A 15,637-nucleotide genomic window follows, 5' to 3' on the forward strand; every position below is an offset into this window, starting at 1 on the left:
AATAACCACCAAGTGCTCACAATTTCAAAACCATTGTCGTCAATCAATGGCCCAGAGTGGATCATACATGAAAATGACCACCACCAAGAGATATGAAACTTCTAAGATATTGTGTTTGTGTATCTGCTATAGGTATTTTTATCTTGATTTCTTGCTTGGTTAAGTTGTATGTGTTGTTCTTATGTTTAGGTTGTCTTAAGGATGTATTCATGGGGTTTGATGAAATTCCCCAAAGAGGTTGGATGAAGGAAATGTGTTTATGGGTGAGAATCTAGCAATGGTTGTTATAAATAAAATTCTCTTTTCTACTCAACAAATGATTCCTTTACAGATAGTGAGATTAATCAACTTCGAGAACCCGTATAATCAATTTGTGCATCACAAAGCTAAAGTAATTATTTGTAACTGCATAAATTTCAAGATTTTGGTTCGTAAACTCACATATCAGATGGGCAAGAATTTTACTTGGTTGCTTGGATTAAGGAATTGGATTGGTAATACCCTTTTGAAGGTGCTAAAAACACAAGAAAGGAGAGGGGTTGAATTGGGTTTTTTAAAAAAAAGTTTTTTACCAACTCAAGAACACCACACAAATACTAAGAATAAAGAGATAAAAATACAAGTATTTTTATCCTGGTTTGCTTGAAATTAAAGCTACTCCAATCCACCTGCCAAGATAATTTATCCTTATACATAAGAACTTAATCTACTATAATCAACTGATTACAAAAATCACAAAGAATAACCGTCTTAGTCTTCTCAAGGATCCGACTATACCCTAGTCTCCTTAAGGAATCACAAACAACAAGTTTGAATAAAGGTTTTATGTTTACAAGTTGCTTCTGCACAAGTAGATTTTACACAAATAAAATATAAACACTTAAAGAAAAGTATGCACAAAGTTTAAAGGTTTTTCACGTAGAAAATAATCTTGTAAAATTGTTGCATTAGTCTTTTCTTCAAGTTTCCAAGCCCTCTTTATATAGCATGAAAAAGGAACCGTTGGAGGGCAATTCGAGAATAATTAAAATATAGTTGTCCACTAACGGAATAGTGACAAGTCTGAAGAATAGTATTGTCCTTTGCCAACGATATCAGGTAGTGAAAGGAATATTTTATTTGTACCATGTACTATTTGATCATGTATCCATTTTGATCTTATCTTAGCTTCTTATGAATAGTTGATGAAGCATGAAACAAAGAAACACATAGCTAGATTCAAAAACTTCAGAATCTTCAGTCAGAACCTTGACAGTGTTAGTAGTTTGGCTTGAGATCTTCATAATATTCAGACTCTTCAGTGAGAACCTTGATAACCTCAATGTCTGGCTTGAGATCTTCAAATTTTGTAGCTAAGTAACAAAATTTCAAAAGCTTGCCATTCTCTAGAAGCTTGATGATCATACTCACATCCAGAAGCAGAAACAGAGAGAACATTGCAACATCAACATAACGTCTCTTCAAAAACTTCTTAGGAGTGAATCAGCACATAAGCATAAAGAATAATGTAGTAACAACCTGACGTCTTTCAGAACTTCTAATGATTAGTGCAGAAGCATAATTATGAACAAATGTTCCGAAAGTGATGATGTTGCATGTCATAATCTCAAAATCAGAACTGGTTATTAAAGCTACAGAATAACAAACCATTAGGGTACCAAAATTATTCTCACACAAATACAACATTGTTATCATCAAAACTCAAGGTATAGATGCAAAACCAAATCTTGTTCTAACAATTTCCCCCTTTTTTATGATGACGAAACCATGTATTTTGCTTAACAGTTTTGTACAGGGTAATCAGAGAATAATACATCTTACAGAAGCACAAAGCTCCCCTTGAGATGTATAATCCTAAAATGATAAAATTAGAATGAAAGAACATTTTCCTTATTAACTTTTTGAAGTACCAGAATGGTCTTCCATCAGAATCTGGTTTGTCTTTAGAAGTTGCTTAACCTTATCCAGAGCACTGGTTGTCAAAATCAACATTCTGATGAACTTCACTTCAGAATCTTGGTTGAATTCTTTTAAAGAAGCTTCAGAGACTGGTTCTCTTTGAAAGAGCTTTCAGAGTCTTGTTTCAAATTCTTCTTATAAAGAGCTTTAGAGCCTTGTTATAAACCTTAAGATCTGGTTGAATCAATTTTGATTAACATAAAATTCACAATTCCTCATAACTTGATGTCTGGTTATGATTCCTGGTTAGTAATATTTCTCAAACAACAAAGTTAAAGCTTCAAATTCAGAGAGTAAACCATTTCTTCAGAAACTGGTAACTTAAGTTTTGATCTAACAAACTTCAAGAGCTTCTGGTGTTCTTGACTTTTCCCTGAAAGACAATTAACAAACTATTCTTTGAAGTAGTTGTTAGCAGAAACATTAAAAAATGTTTGGATTCTAATTCACGAATATAGGTATATCAAAATTAATTACGTTTCTTCCCTTTTTCATCGATCAAAAAGATAAATACAAAAATAATGTAAAGAGACAAATATGATTTCATTGAGTTATGCCAGAAGGCATAAATAGTACAATCATGTTAAAAAGAAAGAAACATAAAAACACTTAAACAAAATAAAAATACAAAAGTGCATAGACTATTTTGAAGACTAAGGGTTTTATGGCGGAGGATGAGGTAGAACATCTGGGTAGTCATTAAGTAGATTGAAGGGATCCACCAAAGGATCAATATTATCCTTGAGGCAACTTTCCATGTAGTAGGTCAAGATTTTTGGAGGATCAATCTTGGTGAAGATAGGATAGTTTCTCGATGGGATTCTAATACCACAGATTTCTTCCTTGGAGATATGAGTGTTCTCATTGACGACTGGATGATGATGAGATTGAGGTTGTTGATGTTGTTGTTAATCAACCATCATAGAAGGATGATGAAGATGAAGATGGACAATTGCAGAGAGGGTGTTCGAAGGTTTGAAAGAGAGAAAGGTGTGGGAGTAATTGTGAGCATATTGTGAAAATGTGAGTGAAATGGGTTTATATAATGAAAATTTTGCAATGATTAAAAACTAACACATACGGAGACATAAAGGGAAGCATAAGATATTTTAACCTAATTCCAAGAAATGTGAAACCCAATGTGTCACGTCACCATCACACATGCTCAGAAAGTGGGACAGTTGTTACAACTAAGAACCATATGATATCACACGAAATGACAATCATTTAATGCAACAACTGTTCAAAATCAAGAAGGCAAATCAATAATATTGCTTTTGATCAGAACCTTTATGATTCATGAAACTTCCTCACTTCAGAAAGCTCATGTCTCAGAATCAACAAATAAATTCTCAGAACCTAATCAAAAGTTTTGGAAGCTTAACATTCTGAAATTCATCTTTTCATTTTAGACAAGAGTCCATAAATAAGTTTTTCAGAATGAAAACAAATATATCTTTAGCAAATGGTTTTGTAAAGATATCATCCCATTAATGGTTTATATCAACAAATTTTAAGTAAAAAATACCCTTCTGAAAATAGTCACATAAAAAATGATGTTTAATTTCAATATGTTTAGCCCTAGAATGCAAGATATTCTTGGATAAACAAATAACATAAGTATTATCACAAAGAATAAGAATGTTACTCTCAAATATCTGATAATCTTCCGGATGACTCTTCATCTAGAGTATCTGAGTGTTGCATCTAGAAGTTGCGATATACTTAGCTTCGGTTGTTGAAAGCGCAATTGTTGACTGCCTTTTGCTGGACCACGAGATCAGATTGTCTCCCAGAAATTGACAACTTCCAGAAGTACTTTTCCTTTCTATTATGTCTCCATCATATTCAGCATTACAATAACCTACTAACTTAAAGTCACTTGATTTTCTATAAAAACAAGCCAAGGTTAGTAGTACCTTTCAGACACCTAAAAGTTCTCTTAACAACCATTAATTAAGTTTCCCTAGGATCTTACTAGAAGCAAGCACACAAACAAACATTGAATAAAATATCAGGTCTATAAGCGGTTAGATAAAGGAGAGAGCCTATCATACCTCTTAATAGCTTCTGATTTACCTTACTTCTTACCTCTTCTTTCTCCAAAATGCATGTAAGATGCATTGGAGTTTTCGTTGGCTTTCTTTCTGACAAGTTAAACTTCTTCAGAAGTTCCCTTATATACTTTCTTTGGTGGATGTACGTTCCTTCTGAACGTCGATCAATTTGAATCCCCATAAAGAACTTGAGTTCTCTCATCAGACTCATTTCAAATTCTGCCTGCATTGACTTAGCAAAATCCTTGCACAACGAAGCATTAGCAGAACCAAAAATAATATCATAAACATAAATTTTCACAACCAGAATATCATTCTTAAAGGTTTTACAAAAGAGAGTTGTGTCCACTTTCCCTCTGGTAAAATCATTTTCCAAAAGAGAGTTACTTAGTCTTTCATACCAAGCTCTAAGAGCTTGTTTCATACCATATAACGACTTTTTCAGTTCGAAAACAAAATATGGGTTTTGAGAGCTTTCAAAACCAGGGGGTTGGTGCACATATATTTCTTCAGAAATGTAACCATTTAAGAATGAACTTTTAACATCCATCTGATAAAGAATGATGTTATGATTTACTGCAAACGAAATTAAAAGACGAATAGATTTTAACCTAGCAACTATAACAAAGGTTTCTGTGTAGTCTATACCTTCTTGTTGACTATAACGTTGTGCTACCAATCGAGCCTTGTTTCTAACGACTTCGGCCTTTTCATTGAGCTTGTTTATGAAAACCCATCTAGTTACCATGACATGGAGACCCTTTGGTTTCTGAACAAGATCCCAGACTTCATTCCTGGTGAATTCATCCAGTTCCTATTGTATAGCCATAATCCATTCATTATCAAAAATAGCTTCATCGATAAATATGGGCTCTATCAGAGATACCAAACCCATAACAGTTTCTTCATAAGTTTTGAATGAAGATCGAGTTCGGACTAGTGCGTCTTTATCTCCTAGAATCAACTCTTCAAAATGATAAATTCTCAATTTACTCTTCTTCTGATGAGTTGGACCAACAATGGCTTCTGGTTGAATAGTTTCTGAGTCTTTTGCTTCAGCGTCCTTAGCTTTACCTTTTGAGTCTTTATCTTCATATTCTGAGAAATTAATCTTCATATCTGCAAATTTCTCAACTAGCTTTGACTTTTTAGGGTCAAACTTATCATTGAATCTAACATGAATTGATTCTTCGACAATTCGTGTCTCAGTGTTAAAGACTTTGTAACCTTTTGAGCATTCAGAATATCCCAACAATAAGCACTTATGTGCCTTAGAATCAAACTTGCCAAGATTCTCTTTAGTGTTCAACATAAAACACTCACAATCAAAAGGATGAAAGTAATAAATATTAGGTTTTTTGTTCTTCCACAATTCATAAGAAGTCTCACCCAGAATAAATCTAATATAAATCCTATTCTGAATATAACAAGTTGTGTTACTGCTTCTGGCCAAAAATGCTTAGCCATATCAATATCTTGGATCATGGTGTAGTCAATTTCTTCTAAAGTCTTATTCTTGCTTTATACAACCTCATTTTGTTGTGGAGTTCTAGGACAGGAGAAATCTTGGGAAATGCCATTTGCATAAAAAAGATTTTCAAAATGTTTATTTTCAAATTTGCCACCATGATCACTTCTGACTCTGACTATTTTGCAATCCATCTCTATTTGCACTTGTGAGCAGAAAGTAGAGAACACAGAATATGACTCATACTCGTGTTTCAAGAACTTTACCCATGTCCAACGACTATAGTTATCAATGATGACCAATCCATACTTCTTACCACTGATAGAGGAAGTGTTCACTGGCCCAAACAAATCAATATGCGGAATTTCTAACGATCTAGAGGTAGAAACAACAATTTTCTCTTTGAAATATGTTTTAGAAAACTTGCCTTTGTGACATGCTTCACAAAGAGCATCTAAAGCGAACTTCAGGTTGGGTAAGCTTCTAACTAATCCAAGCATATTTAACTGAGAAATCCTTCTCATGCTAACATGGTCCAAACATCTATGCCATACTCATTGCTCCTCATTAACATACATTAAGCATTTTACATTTTGATCCCCAAGATCAAAAAGTCTGATTTTATAAATGTTGTTTTTTCTCTTTCCGTTAAAAGGGATTTTATCATCTTTCTAACTAACAGCCTTACATGACTTTTGATTAAAAATGATATCATAACCATTGTCGCTAAGTTGACTAATAGACAATAAATTATGCATCAAACCATTGATCAAAAGAACATTAGTAACAGAAGGAAGTTTACCATTACCAACAGTTCTAGAGTCAATGATTTTCCCTTTCTGGTTTCCTCTGGAAAAAACAAAGCCTTTAGGCTTAAGTTCCAAATCTTTGAGCATATGCCTTCTGCCGTCATATGTCGCGAGCATCCACTGTCCAGGTACCATGATTGGTGTTTCAATTGAGCTGCTAAGGATGCCTGCAACATAGATGATCTTAACCTTAGGTACCCACTTTCTGGGTCCTCTTTTGTTAGTTTTCCCATAAATTCTAACACCATCGGGACTTTGTGCAACAGGATAATCAAGTGAAATTTGTGCATGATATTTAGGTTTCATAACTAAGTTCTTATCCTTTATAAGTTTCTGTGTCTGTGCAGAAAAATCAAGCTCAATGCCAGCAGACATAAAATAATCATAAAGAGGTTTCAGTTTTACCTTCTAACTTTTGTCAGGTTTTATAGTTTTTGTACAACCTAAACCTTTCTTGCCATTTCTGCTAACTCCATAGGTCATGGAAGTCACTTTATCCAGAAAGTACTGGAATGCTCTGTCATATCTAATAACGTAATAAGCACCAAAAGCTTATGAGACTATTTCTTCCTCCAATTTTGAAATTTTGCTTTTCAAAACAGAGTTGTTACTTTCTAAATATCCTTCTCGAGCTCACCATGAGTTTCAGAATTTTGAAATTTTGCTTTTGATCTTATCTTCAAATTCATTGACTTCTGATGAATAGTTAATATGAAACGAAGAAACACACAATTGGATTCAAAAACTTCAGAATCTTCAGTCAAAACCTTGATGACGTCAGTAGTCTGACTTGAGATCTTCAGAATCTTAAGACTCTTCAGTCAGAACCTTGATAATCTCAACGTCTGCCTTGAGATCTTCAAAATCTTCAGCTAAGTAACAAAACTTCAGAAGTTTGTCATTCTTCAGAAGCTTGAGTATCAGAGTCACATCCAAAAGCATAAACGAAGAGAACATTGCAGCATCAACATAACATCTCTTCAGAAACTTCTCAGGAGTGAATCAGCACAAAAGCTGAAAGAACATTGCAGCAGCAACCTGACGTCTTTCAAAACTTCTCATGATTAGCGTAGAAGAGGAATTCGAAACAAATGTTCATTAATTGATGACGTTGCACGTCATAAACTCAGAATTAGAACTGACTGTTAAAGTTACACAATAACAAACCATTAAGGTACCAAAACTATTCTCACACAAATACAACATTGTTATCATCAAAACTCAAGGGATAGATGCATAATTAAATCTTGTTCTAATACCTTTTAGTTTATAAGTTCTCAAAGTTTATTGTTGTTCAAATCTTAATCGACTTAGTTATTAGTATTGTTATTAGAATGTGGATGAGAAATATCCCCAACACAATATCTTTCACTATGGCTGTACTCTCCGTATTTTATCTCATGCATGATGCATGATGCTGTTTATTGTAAAAAAAAAAACTTATTTATATAAATAGATTTTTTAGAGAAATACATTTTATTTTCAACCCTCATATATTTGTCTTTATTCTAAAAGTTCATAGTATTAATCACTTTCCTTGATTCAAGGGACATAGTGAATGATTGTTCCGAAAAACAAATATAGGAATTTCTTCTCTTCTGGTGTTCAATGAGGTGAGTGATTGTTCAATGAGATCCTATTTGTTAGAAATCATCCGCTTAATTCATAGTAGTCATATCGACAAAAACTGAAACAAGCAATTGAAGTTGCTAGAGAAGTCTTTCGACGTACAAGATTGATGAGAGAGAGTTGGATATTAAGTAAGGTGACATTCAATTGTATTTTGATTGTTAGAAAGTCATTTATTTAAGAAACAATGAGGTATATCAAGCCAAGACTAAATATATTGATATAAAATTTCATATATAAAAAGTTACATGTATTTAAGACCACTGAATATGAATATATTTTCTTACTATAAGAATTACATATTGTTTATATTAAGAAACAAAGTAGTATATGAATGGTATAACAGTCTTATTACATTCACAATGCCAATACATTTGCCAAATATTAACAACATTATACAAAAATAAAAGTCTTTACAAAACCATTCCAAAAAATCAACAACCAACATAACAAGAAATTTTTTTGACCGTATACTCCAACACTTATTGGTGTTGACTCATACCTATATAGTTTCAAAAGCACTCATATTGACTTCATGAAGAAAAAATAGTAATAATAAATAACAAAACATATCTTACACGGTTGCTAAATACACCCCCTCAAAACTATGCAGCAACTGCATCTCATAGCAGCATTTTGTTTTGCTTCAAGGATTCTGTGAAGAACTATTCAACTCACTGTATACTGTAAAACTTTCATCATCTCAATGCAGCTAATGAATGCAGAACTTAAATCATGAAGAATGAATTATTCTTTCATTGAGATTCCTTCTTCAGTGCCATTTGCGATGCTTGATATCGGGGTAAAGTCCCAAAACATGTTCCGGCATGAAATCGTGGCGCGTCAGAATCCCGACGATTGGAGGTCTCTGCAAAGTGTTAGGATTAGTCAGCAAATTTTGCATCAAGGGTCTGTTCAGATTAACTTATTCGAACTTATTTACTGATATAAAAACATGCGACATTGTTTAAGATTTTATGCATGTGCATGTAATATCGACTATTATTATGCATGTGCGTGTAATATCGACTATTATTATGATTGTGCAAGAAATATCATACCTCTTGGCTCTTCGGAACAACACACATGTGTCTGAGTCCCTGTTGACGGAAAATAATAGCGGCTTTAGCAAGTGACATCGTCTCAACCACGGTGTACGGCGATGTATTGGTTATCGGATGAAGATCAACATACATATCCAAATCTTCCTCTTTGATATCTAAATCTTCTAATTTGACCCCTTTTCCTGACCCCGCCTTTCCAAAATCCAACACGGAAATATTTTCTAAGATACTCGCATTTGCGAAAACCCTCTCTCTTGTAAAATTCTTCGCCTTTAGTAAGACTAGTAAGTAAGACCTCAGTACGAGTCCACACAACTCTCGTGAGTCCGTGAAAGGCGGTTCGTCGATGACCGGAAACCCGTTGTGTCCTGTAGTATTCAAAACATGTAAAATGTTCCCGACCGTTTCGATGCCCGAAAAGGACATTAACGGACCCGAGACAACATCACGTGTAGCTATATTCCTCATGTATGGTTCGGCGTGCGCTTCCAAATAAGGAAGTCCTTTGATCTTCAATATTTGATCATAGACACCTTTGTTGAAAATGTCGGCCACTGATTTCGAGATTAATAATGCCAACATCACAAGTGGAAGTAACAAGAGATCATTAGTGAGTTCGAGTAATATAACACAAATCGATACCGTCATTCTCATTGTGCCACCGAGGAAAGAGGCGGCTCCTAAGAGAGAAAAGAGTCCTCGGTCGAGTTTGGTGATTGGTTCGAAGAGTCTACTGATAACACGGCCGTACGCAGCACCAGCAAGTATCACAGGAATGAAAAGTCCAGACGGGACAGCGATACCGTAGGTGATTATACCAAGAAAGTAAACAGCTGCAAAGAAGATAAACAAACTTGAAATGTGAAACTCTTTGTTTATCTTAGGACTGAATAGATTACGAATAGCATCATCATTGGTGTTTAGAAAGAGGGAAGCGAGATCGTTGTAGTAGCCCGGTGGACATTGGAAGATTTTGTATTCTCCCGACTCGTCAATCGAGGGACAGGTCAACGCCCCTTCGGTAGGACAGGGGAGACAGTTTGCAATCCATGGTAGGAAATAATAACAACATGATGTCAAAAGAGAAACTGTAATTGCAAGACCGATTTTGAAAAATGGACCCTTTCTGCAACAAGAAGAAAAAGAAAGAACTATTAGTTATGATGGCAATACACTAGATTAGACTATAAACTTGTTTGGATAGACTAATTTAAACTTATGAAAATAGCTTATGACATATCTATAAGCTGTTTTTAGCTTATTTTCATAAACTCTCTAAGATAGTTTATGAAAACACGTTATAATTTATAAAAAAACAATTTGACTTTATTTTATCTTTTATTAATGCTCAATTAAAGCTGGAGAGCAGGGGAACTCTCATTCATCCAAGAACAGGCAATTCCGCCCTCCAGACACGTCTACCACCGTCTGATTAGATCCAACGGCTATCCGCACAACGTGCCTCACCTCATGCGGACGGTTTTAACCGCTCTCACTATGTAAAGAGGAAGGTGTGTCATTTCAGGTATTCAAATCCATTTTCACTCTCAAATTACTTTCCATTCTCTCACTGACTTAAGCGTTGGAGTGCTAACCTTGCAGGTCAGCTCCCTTTCTGCCGCACGGGAAACTTGCTCCGCCATACCAAGATTTTATTTCACAGTTCATCGAACATTCTGGTTCCATAACGGAACACCCTATGACTAATGGTGATCATAAAGAAGAAGTATATTGGCCAATAAATATTCAACATAAAAGCAAGGACATACTCGTTGATGATGCTATATGAACGTACGACCTTGTCGACGAGGAAATTATAAATGCTTCCAAGAATACCAGCAATAGTCGCCAAGACTATAACTGCTAAAATGTCACCACCATTATATGTTACTTTTGCTGAACTGACATCATACAATATAAGACCGCCTTCGCCAAATAGTCCACATTTCCCGGTCGAACAAAATTGAATTCCGCCTCGTAAAACAATAGCAACTACTGCTGTAGTAAAAAATGACCTCCATAGAAGAGCACTCCTCCACCAAGAAGCTGCCTCTTCAAGGGCAAAGAGTACACCACCTACCGGAGATCGAAAGGCGGCGGCAACACCAGCAGCTGCACCACAAGTAATCATGTCTCGCCGGTCTCGGTCATTTTTGAAATACCTTAGCCAACTCCAACTCAAACCGTACTTTCGAGATCCTCCCTGCCCCAAAATAGAAGCTATGCATGCTCCTGTATGAACCATAGGTCCTTCTTTTCCCACCACAAATCCAGCCGATACTCCGAAGATGGAACCGACAATCTGACACAATTCAAATCGTAAGTTTTACATGGTTAAAGTTTCATCTGAATCATTAAGTATTATTCACCTTTACAAAAAGAGTGGATGGAGCCAGAATCGAGTGAGCATCGATGCCGTTGAGATACGCTTTAACCTCCGGAATGCCAGAGCCTGCTGCCGACGGAGCAATGAAAGCACAGAGAGCTGCAGCCGCTGCTGCTAAACTCATATTCAAACCGGCATATACTAGAAACGCCTCAAAATATCTGCACTACAATACTGTTCTATAAGAATAAGCAAATCACAATACGAACATTTTTGTGCCGTTAAAAGTAAGCTCACCTATGTTTAGACATGAGATTAGTTGTAAGAAGAAGCTTGAAACCGGCTATGTTCTCGACAGCAACGTTGTTGAAAAGACCAACCAATCCGGTTCCTAATCCAATAAGAAGAGCAAATACCCATTTAAGTAAGACGTATTGGAATATCTGAACCTTCTTCCTGGACCTCCAGTCCTGGTTAAATGTTTCACTATCAAAAATCCTGAAAATTACATGATAAGTATACTTGCATCAAAAAACCTGAAAATCGCTATTATCGCGCATGGTTCATATTCGCTGATAAGTGGACAAACGCTGAAGTCGTAACTTGATCGTAGTTTTAAATAAAATTTTGTACTTTGTAACCTTAAGTATTACATAATAGAGAATTACAATAGTCACTCGACGGTTTGAGACACAGACATAACCGCAAAGTCTGTATGGACTAACACAACACAGGAATTCTTAGAACCTAGCAGGATTCGAACCTGAGACCTTAAGAGAAGCACACTCTTAGGTCCTGAGCTTTCACCAACAAGTCAACCCCTTTGGTTAACATAGGCACGATTGGCCGAACTCTGCTCAATCGTTTTATTCTTTTAGAGTCCGGTTTCGCAATGATATGAATGCATGTTATACAAAAGGAATTGCATGTTACTTACTCATAATCGAGACTTTCGATAGGGCAAAGGTTGGAACCAACTATGGCAATCTGAGAGGTAGTATTAATCCTCTTCACAAGAAGAGGTTCTTCATATGTCATGTTCCTTTCAGAAAACTGTGACCAATATCTTCCAATTTCTTCGCCGTTGCCATCAAAGCTACCTTCGTTTTCTATATCAAGCACATCATCACCATGGTTTATATTTTCTTCTTTTTCCATCTTCTCGGTGACTTCGTCTGACGATGTCACAGGAACCTAAATTACAACAAATGTATCAATCATTAATATTACCGAAAAAAGTTAAATGGAATCAACAACCAAAACCACATCCTAAGCATGGTATCTAAGAGTCCATGACACTGCAACTTTTTCCAACCAACATTCTTTGGGGTCACCACAGTTTTCAACATTATACATATGAGAAAACTAGTTTTGACCCGAACTTATCAACTATGAAGCACTTACAGAGACATTAATCAGACACGATATTGCCAGTGACATCAATAATAATTTGTAAAAACTAAATCATTAAATGTCACATGTTTCATTGTCGTGTCTGACACCAACTAGTATTAGACACCCAACAAATCTTCAATCAGAAGTGTCAATCTGCATGGATTATTAAAGAGTAGACTATTACTTCAAGTCTATTCTATTCTAGAAATTGTGAGTCAACTTACAAATTGAAAATAAGCCGAATAATACTTATAGATTATGAGAAGGATTACTACTAAATCATAATGTTCCAAACCTCAAATCCTAAACGGTTTGCAAGTGGACTTGAGTTAGGAACACATAACATCAGCCTGCAATTGCAGCTGCATCAATCACATTTAATCACGATTTTCCGCAAAATCAAGGATTTCCTTCTATCAAATCAGAACTATTTAACATTGGATTAGGTAGTTTTAGTAACCATATCAATCAAGAACATGAGAAAACATCAACGTTGAAAAGTTCAATAAACCAATTGGTGTAAGATCAAACTCCATTTCTGAATCCAATCCAAACTCAATCAATTATACATCTCTAAAAAATTAAAATCTTCGTCAAAAGAAATCATAAACAAAAAACAATTCTTAGCACAGAAACACATAAAACATATAAGATTGAGTAAGATAGATATACATACACTCATTATAAATTTCAGCTTTTGAATTTGAAATCAAACTCAAAATCTTCAAAGCTTTGAAGTGTTCCAATTATGAAGATCACAAATAAACTAAAGCTATTTCTTAATCATCACTTTGTAAAGTCAAAGAACTCTCTATACTTTGATGGATACAACAATCTCAAAAGGACAATGTTTCTCTCTCTTGTCTCTCACATGGAACAGCTACCACAAAATTTGACTAATTTAAGGAAAAAATATATATATATTAAAATTTACTTATTTTTCTTTTGGAAAAATTGAGTTTTCAATACCACAAAAGAAAAATGATTGGAGGCTTTGAATACCTGAAGATAGATTTGAATTTGAATTTTAAGTTGTTCTTATCTTATCTTTGAATAAATATAATTTGTAAAATATATAAATAAAAAAAAGTGTGTTAACATGTTTTAAGTTCAAAATAGCAATATTCCCAACATTAATTAAGTATGAGATACAAGGAAATGAATACCAAAAAAGTAAGATGTGTTTCACCAAAAAAAAAAAAGTAAGATGTGTTTTTATAGAAAAATTGACATTGATTACTCAATTTCATACTTTAGGAAATTTTAATAAGTATTCATTTTCAAGAAAAAGAAATACCGAAAGAATGTAATTTTTTAAAAACATGATTTTTAATACTCAATTTTAGAAACGAATTTGAAATACTAATTGACAATGTAACAAAGTTTGGATTAAAATTGCATATATCAATTAAAATAGATAAATCTATAACACAAGTCAACTCAATCAATCCGAAGATTTTTTAATTTAAAAAATAAACTTTAATTTAAAAACTATTTAATTATAATCATAAATTATATGAATTAAAAATAAATTTGATTATAATTATTTTAACTTTTGATAATTTAATTCTTTTATGAATTAAATTTTTATCATAATATTTTAATTTATTTATTAAATTTTTATTATAATATTTTTTATTAAGATTAATGAAAAAAATTAAACCTTCTAAAATTTAAGACATCTATGTGTTATAAAATTTGTAGAGTTTGTAGAATCTATATTACTTTGCACAAGGCTCTGACTTAAATAAATTTAACCTATTTAAATTTAATAGGACCTGGTTAATAAAAAAAAGTTAAGCTAAATTTAAAATAAAAATCTATTTAGTTGACGTCTTAATTTTAAATAATTTAAAGGAAAAAAACAAAGGAGCATTAATTAAGAAGATTTTGGCAATGAAAGTGGAGATTGGTGGCACGTTTTCACGTTTAACATTCACCAAACAGTTGTACAACAGAGATAAGTTGTTCCCTACACGCAAAACACTTTCTGGCGGTTGCTTTTACTCAATTTTCATCTCACAATTAGATGCTGAAAACGACCTTAATTATTTGCCTAAATTTATATTAATTTCTTTAATGTACTTTCTTTGCACTAATCTTATGAGTTTTTCTAGATCCAGTTCGACCATGTAGCGTGTGAAATTCACGTCTTTCATGGTGGAAATTTGTGGGGGAGATGTACTCTTGGTTTTTTGCAAGTTTCAACTTCAGGCTATCTTTGGTACAACGACCTTCCGTTGTTCATGGATATTTTAATATTAGATACAAGGTGGACATGATCGCTACTAAAGGATATTTCAATGTTAGATACAAGTGGATATGTTAGTTATTAATGTGCTTAAGGCAAGATCGGCCAATTATGATAGTTATTAATGTGCTTAAGGCCAGGTCGGCCAACTATGATGGTGTATAAAAAATGGTTTTTACCTAGTGGTAGAATATACTTATTGTCTTAGAGTGTTTTCCTTTACCTAAAGTGATATTGAGGATAATGTGGTCCATTACATCGGCATGTTCCTCTAAGAAGCCCAACAAGTTTTCTTAATATGGTTGGAGTTGTTATAGGACTTCTTCTAATTCCTTGAAGTGTTTCAATATAGCATGTTGATTCAGCTATGGGGATCTATAAGGACCATTTCACATCCAATTTTAAATTTTTTACTTTTATCGTTATCAGGTCGTCCTCGCAAGAAATAAGACATTTTTGGTCTCTTGTTAAGAAAATGAGGTTCGAGGGTTTGATTGTCAATTGTTCAAACTAGTTTTGCACGTGATTAATTTGTCTTGCATGGCATATCCTTGTCGACCATTCTTTTTGCTATGTTGCTCTTTGTCTTCTCTTCATAACAGTCTTAGATTGATATGTCTTCTCTCCCTCCCATGATGAATTTGCTTTAGGATGAGATATTTCAATGTATTTCTTTAAA

General features: G+C 34.1%; 1 protein-coding gene across 2 annotated transcripts; it reads right to left on the reverse strand.

The window, feature by feature from the left end:
• Positions 1-8,246: 8,246 nt before the first annotated feature.
• Positions 8,247-13,681, reverse strand: LOC127131458 (chloride channel protein CLC-c). 2 transcript variants are annotated; one of them, XM_051060379.1, is made up of 7 exons: positions 13,384-13,681; positions 12,250-12,506; positions 11,610-11,810; positions 11,356-11,533; positions 10,756-11,288; positions 8,984-10,112; positions 8,247-8,790 (listed from the first exon to the last, which is right to left on the reverse strand). In XM_051060379.1, the coding sequence occupies exons 1-7, from the start codon at positions 13,387-13,389 to the stop codon at positions 8,695-8,697; spliced, it is 2,400 nt and encodes a 799-aa protein (XP_050916336.1). In that variant the 5' UTR covers positions 13,390-13,681; the 3' UTR covers positions 8,247-8,694. The 2 variants fall into 2 exon arrangements, with proteins under 2 accessions (XP_050916336.1, XP_050916340.1); XM_051060383.1 differs by lacking the exon at positions 13,384-13,681 and having other exon boundaries at positions 11,610-11,703; positions 12,250-12,399.
• Positions 13,682-15,637: the final 1,956 nt, after the last annotated feature.

Source organism: Lathyrus oleraceus, chromosome 1 (genome assembly GCF_024323335.1).
Source record: "Lathyrus oleraceus cultivar Zhongwan6 chromosome 1, CAAS_Psat_ZW6_1.0, whole genome shotgun sequence".
NCBI lineage: Eukaryota > Viridiplantae > Streptophyta > Magnoliopsida > Fabales > Fabaceae > Lathyrus > Lathyrus oleraceus.

Excerpts from the sequence above, each read along its gene's own strand:
- LOC127131458 (XM_051060379.1), bottom strand. Across the intron at positions 11,811-12,249 it reads ATCGAAAGTCTCGATTATGA|GATTTTTGATAGTGAAACAT; the intron begins GTAAGTAACATG and ends TGTAATTTTCAG. Across the intron at positions 11,534-11,609 it reads AATCTCATGTCTAAACATAG|ATATTTTGAGGCGTTTCTAG; the intron begins GTGAGCTTACTT and ends ATTGTAGTGCAG.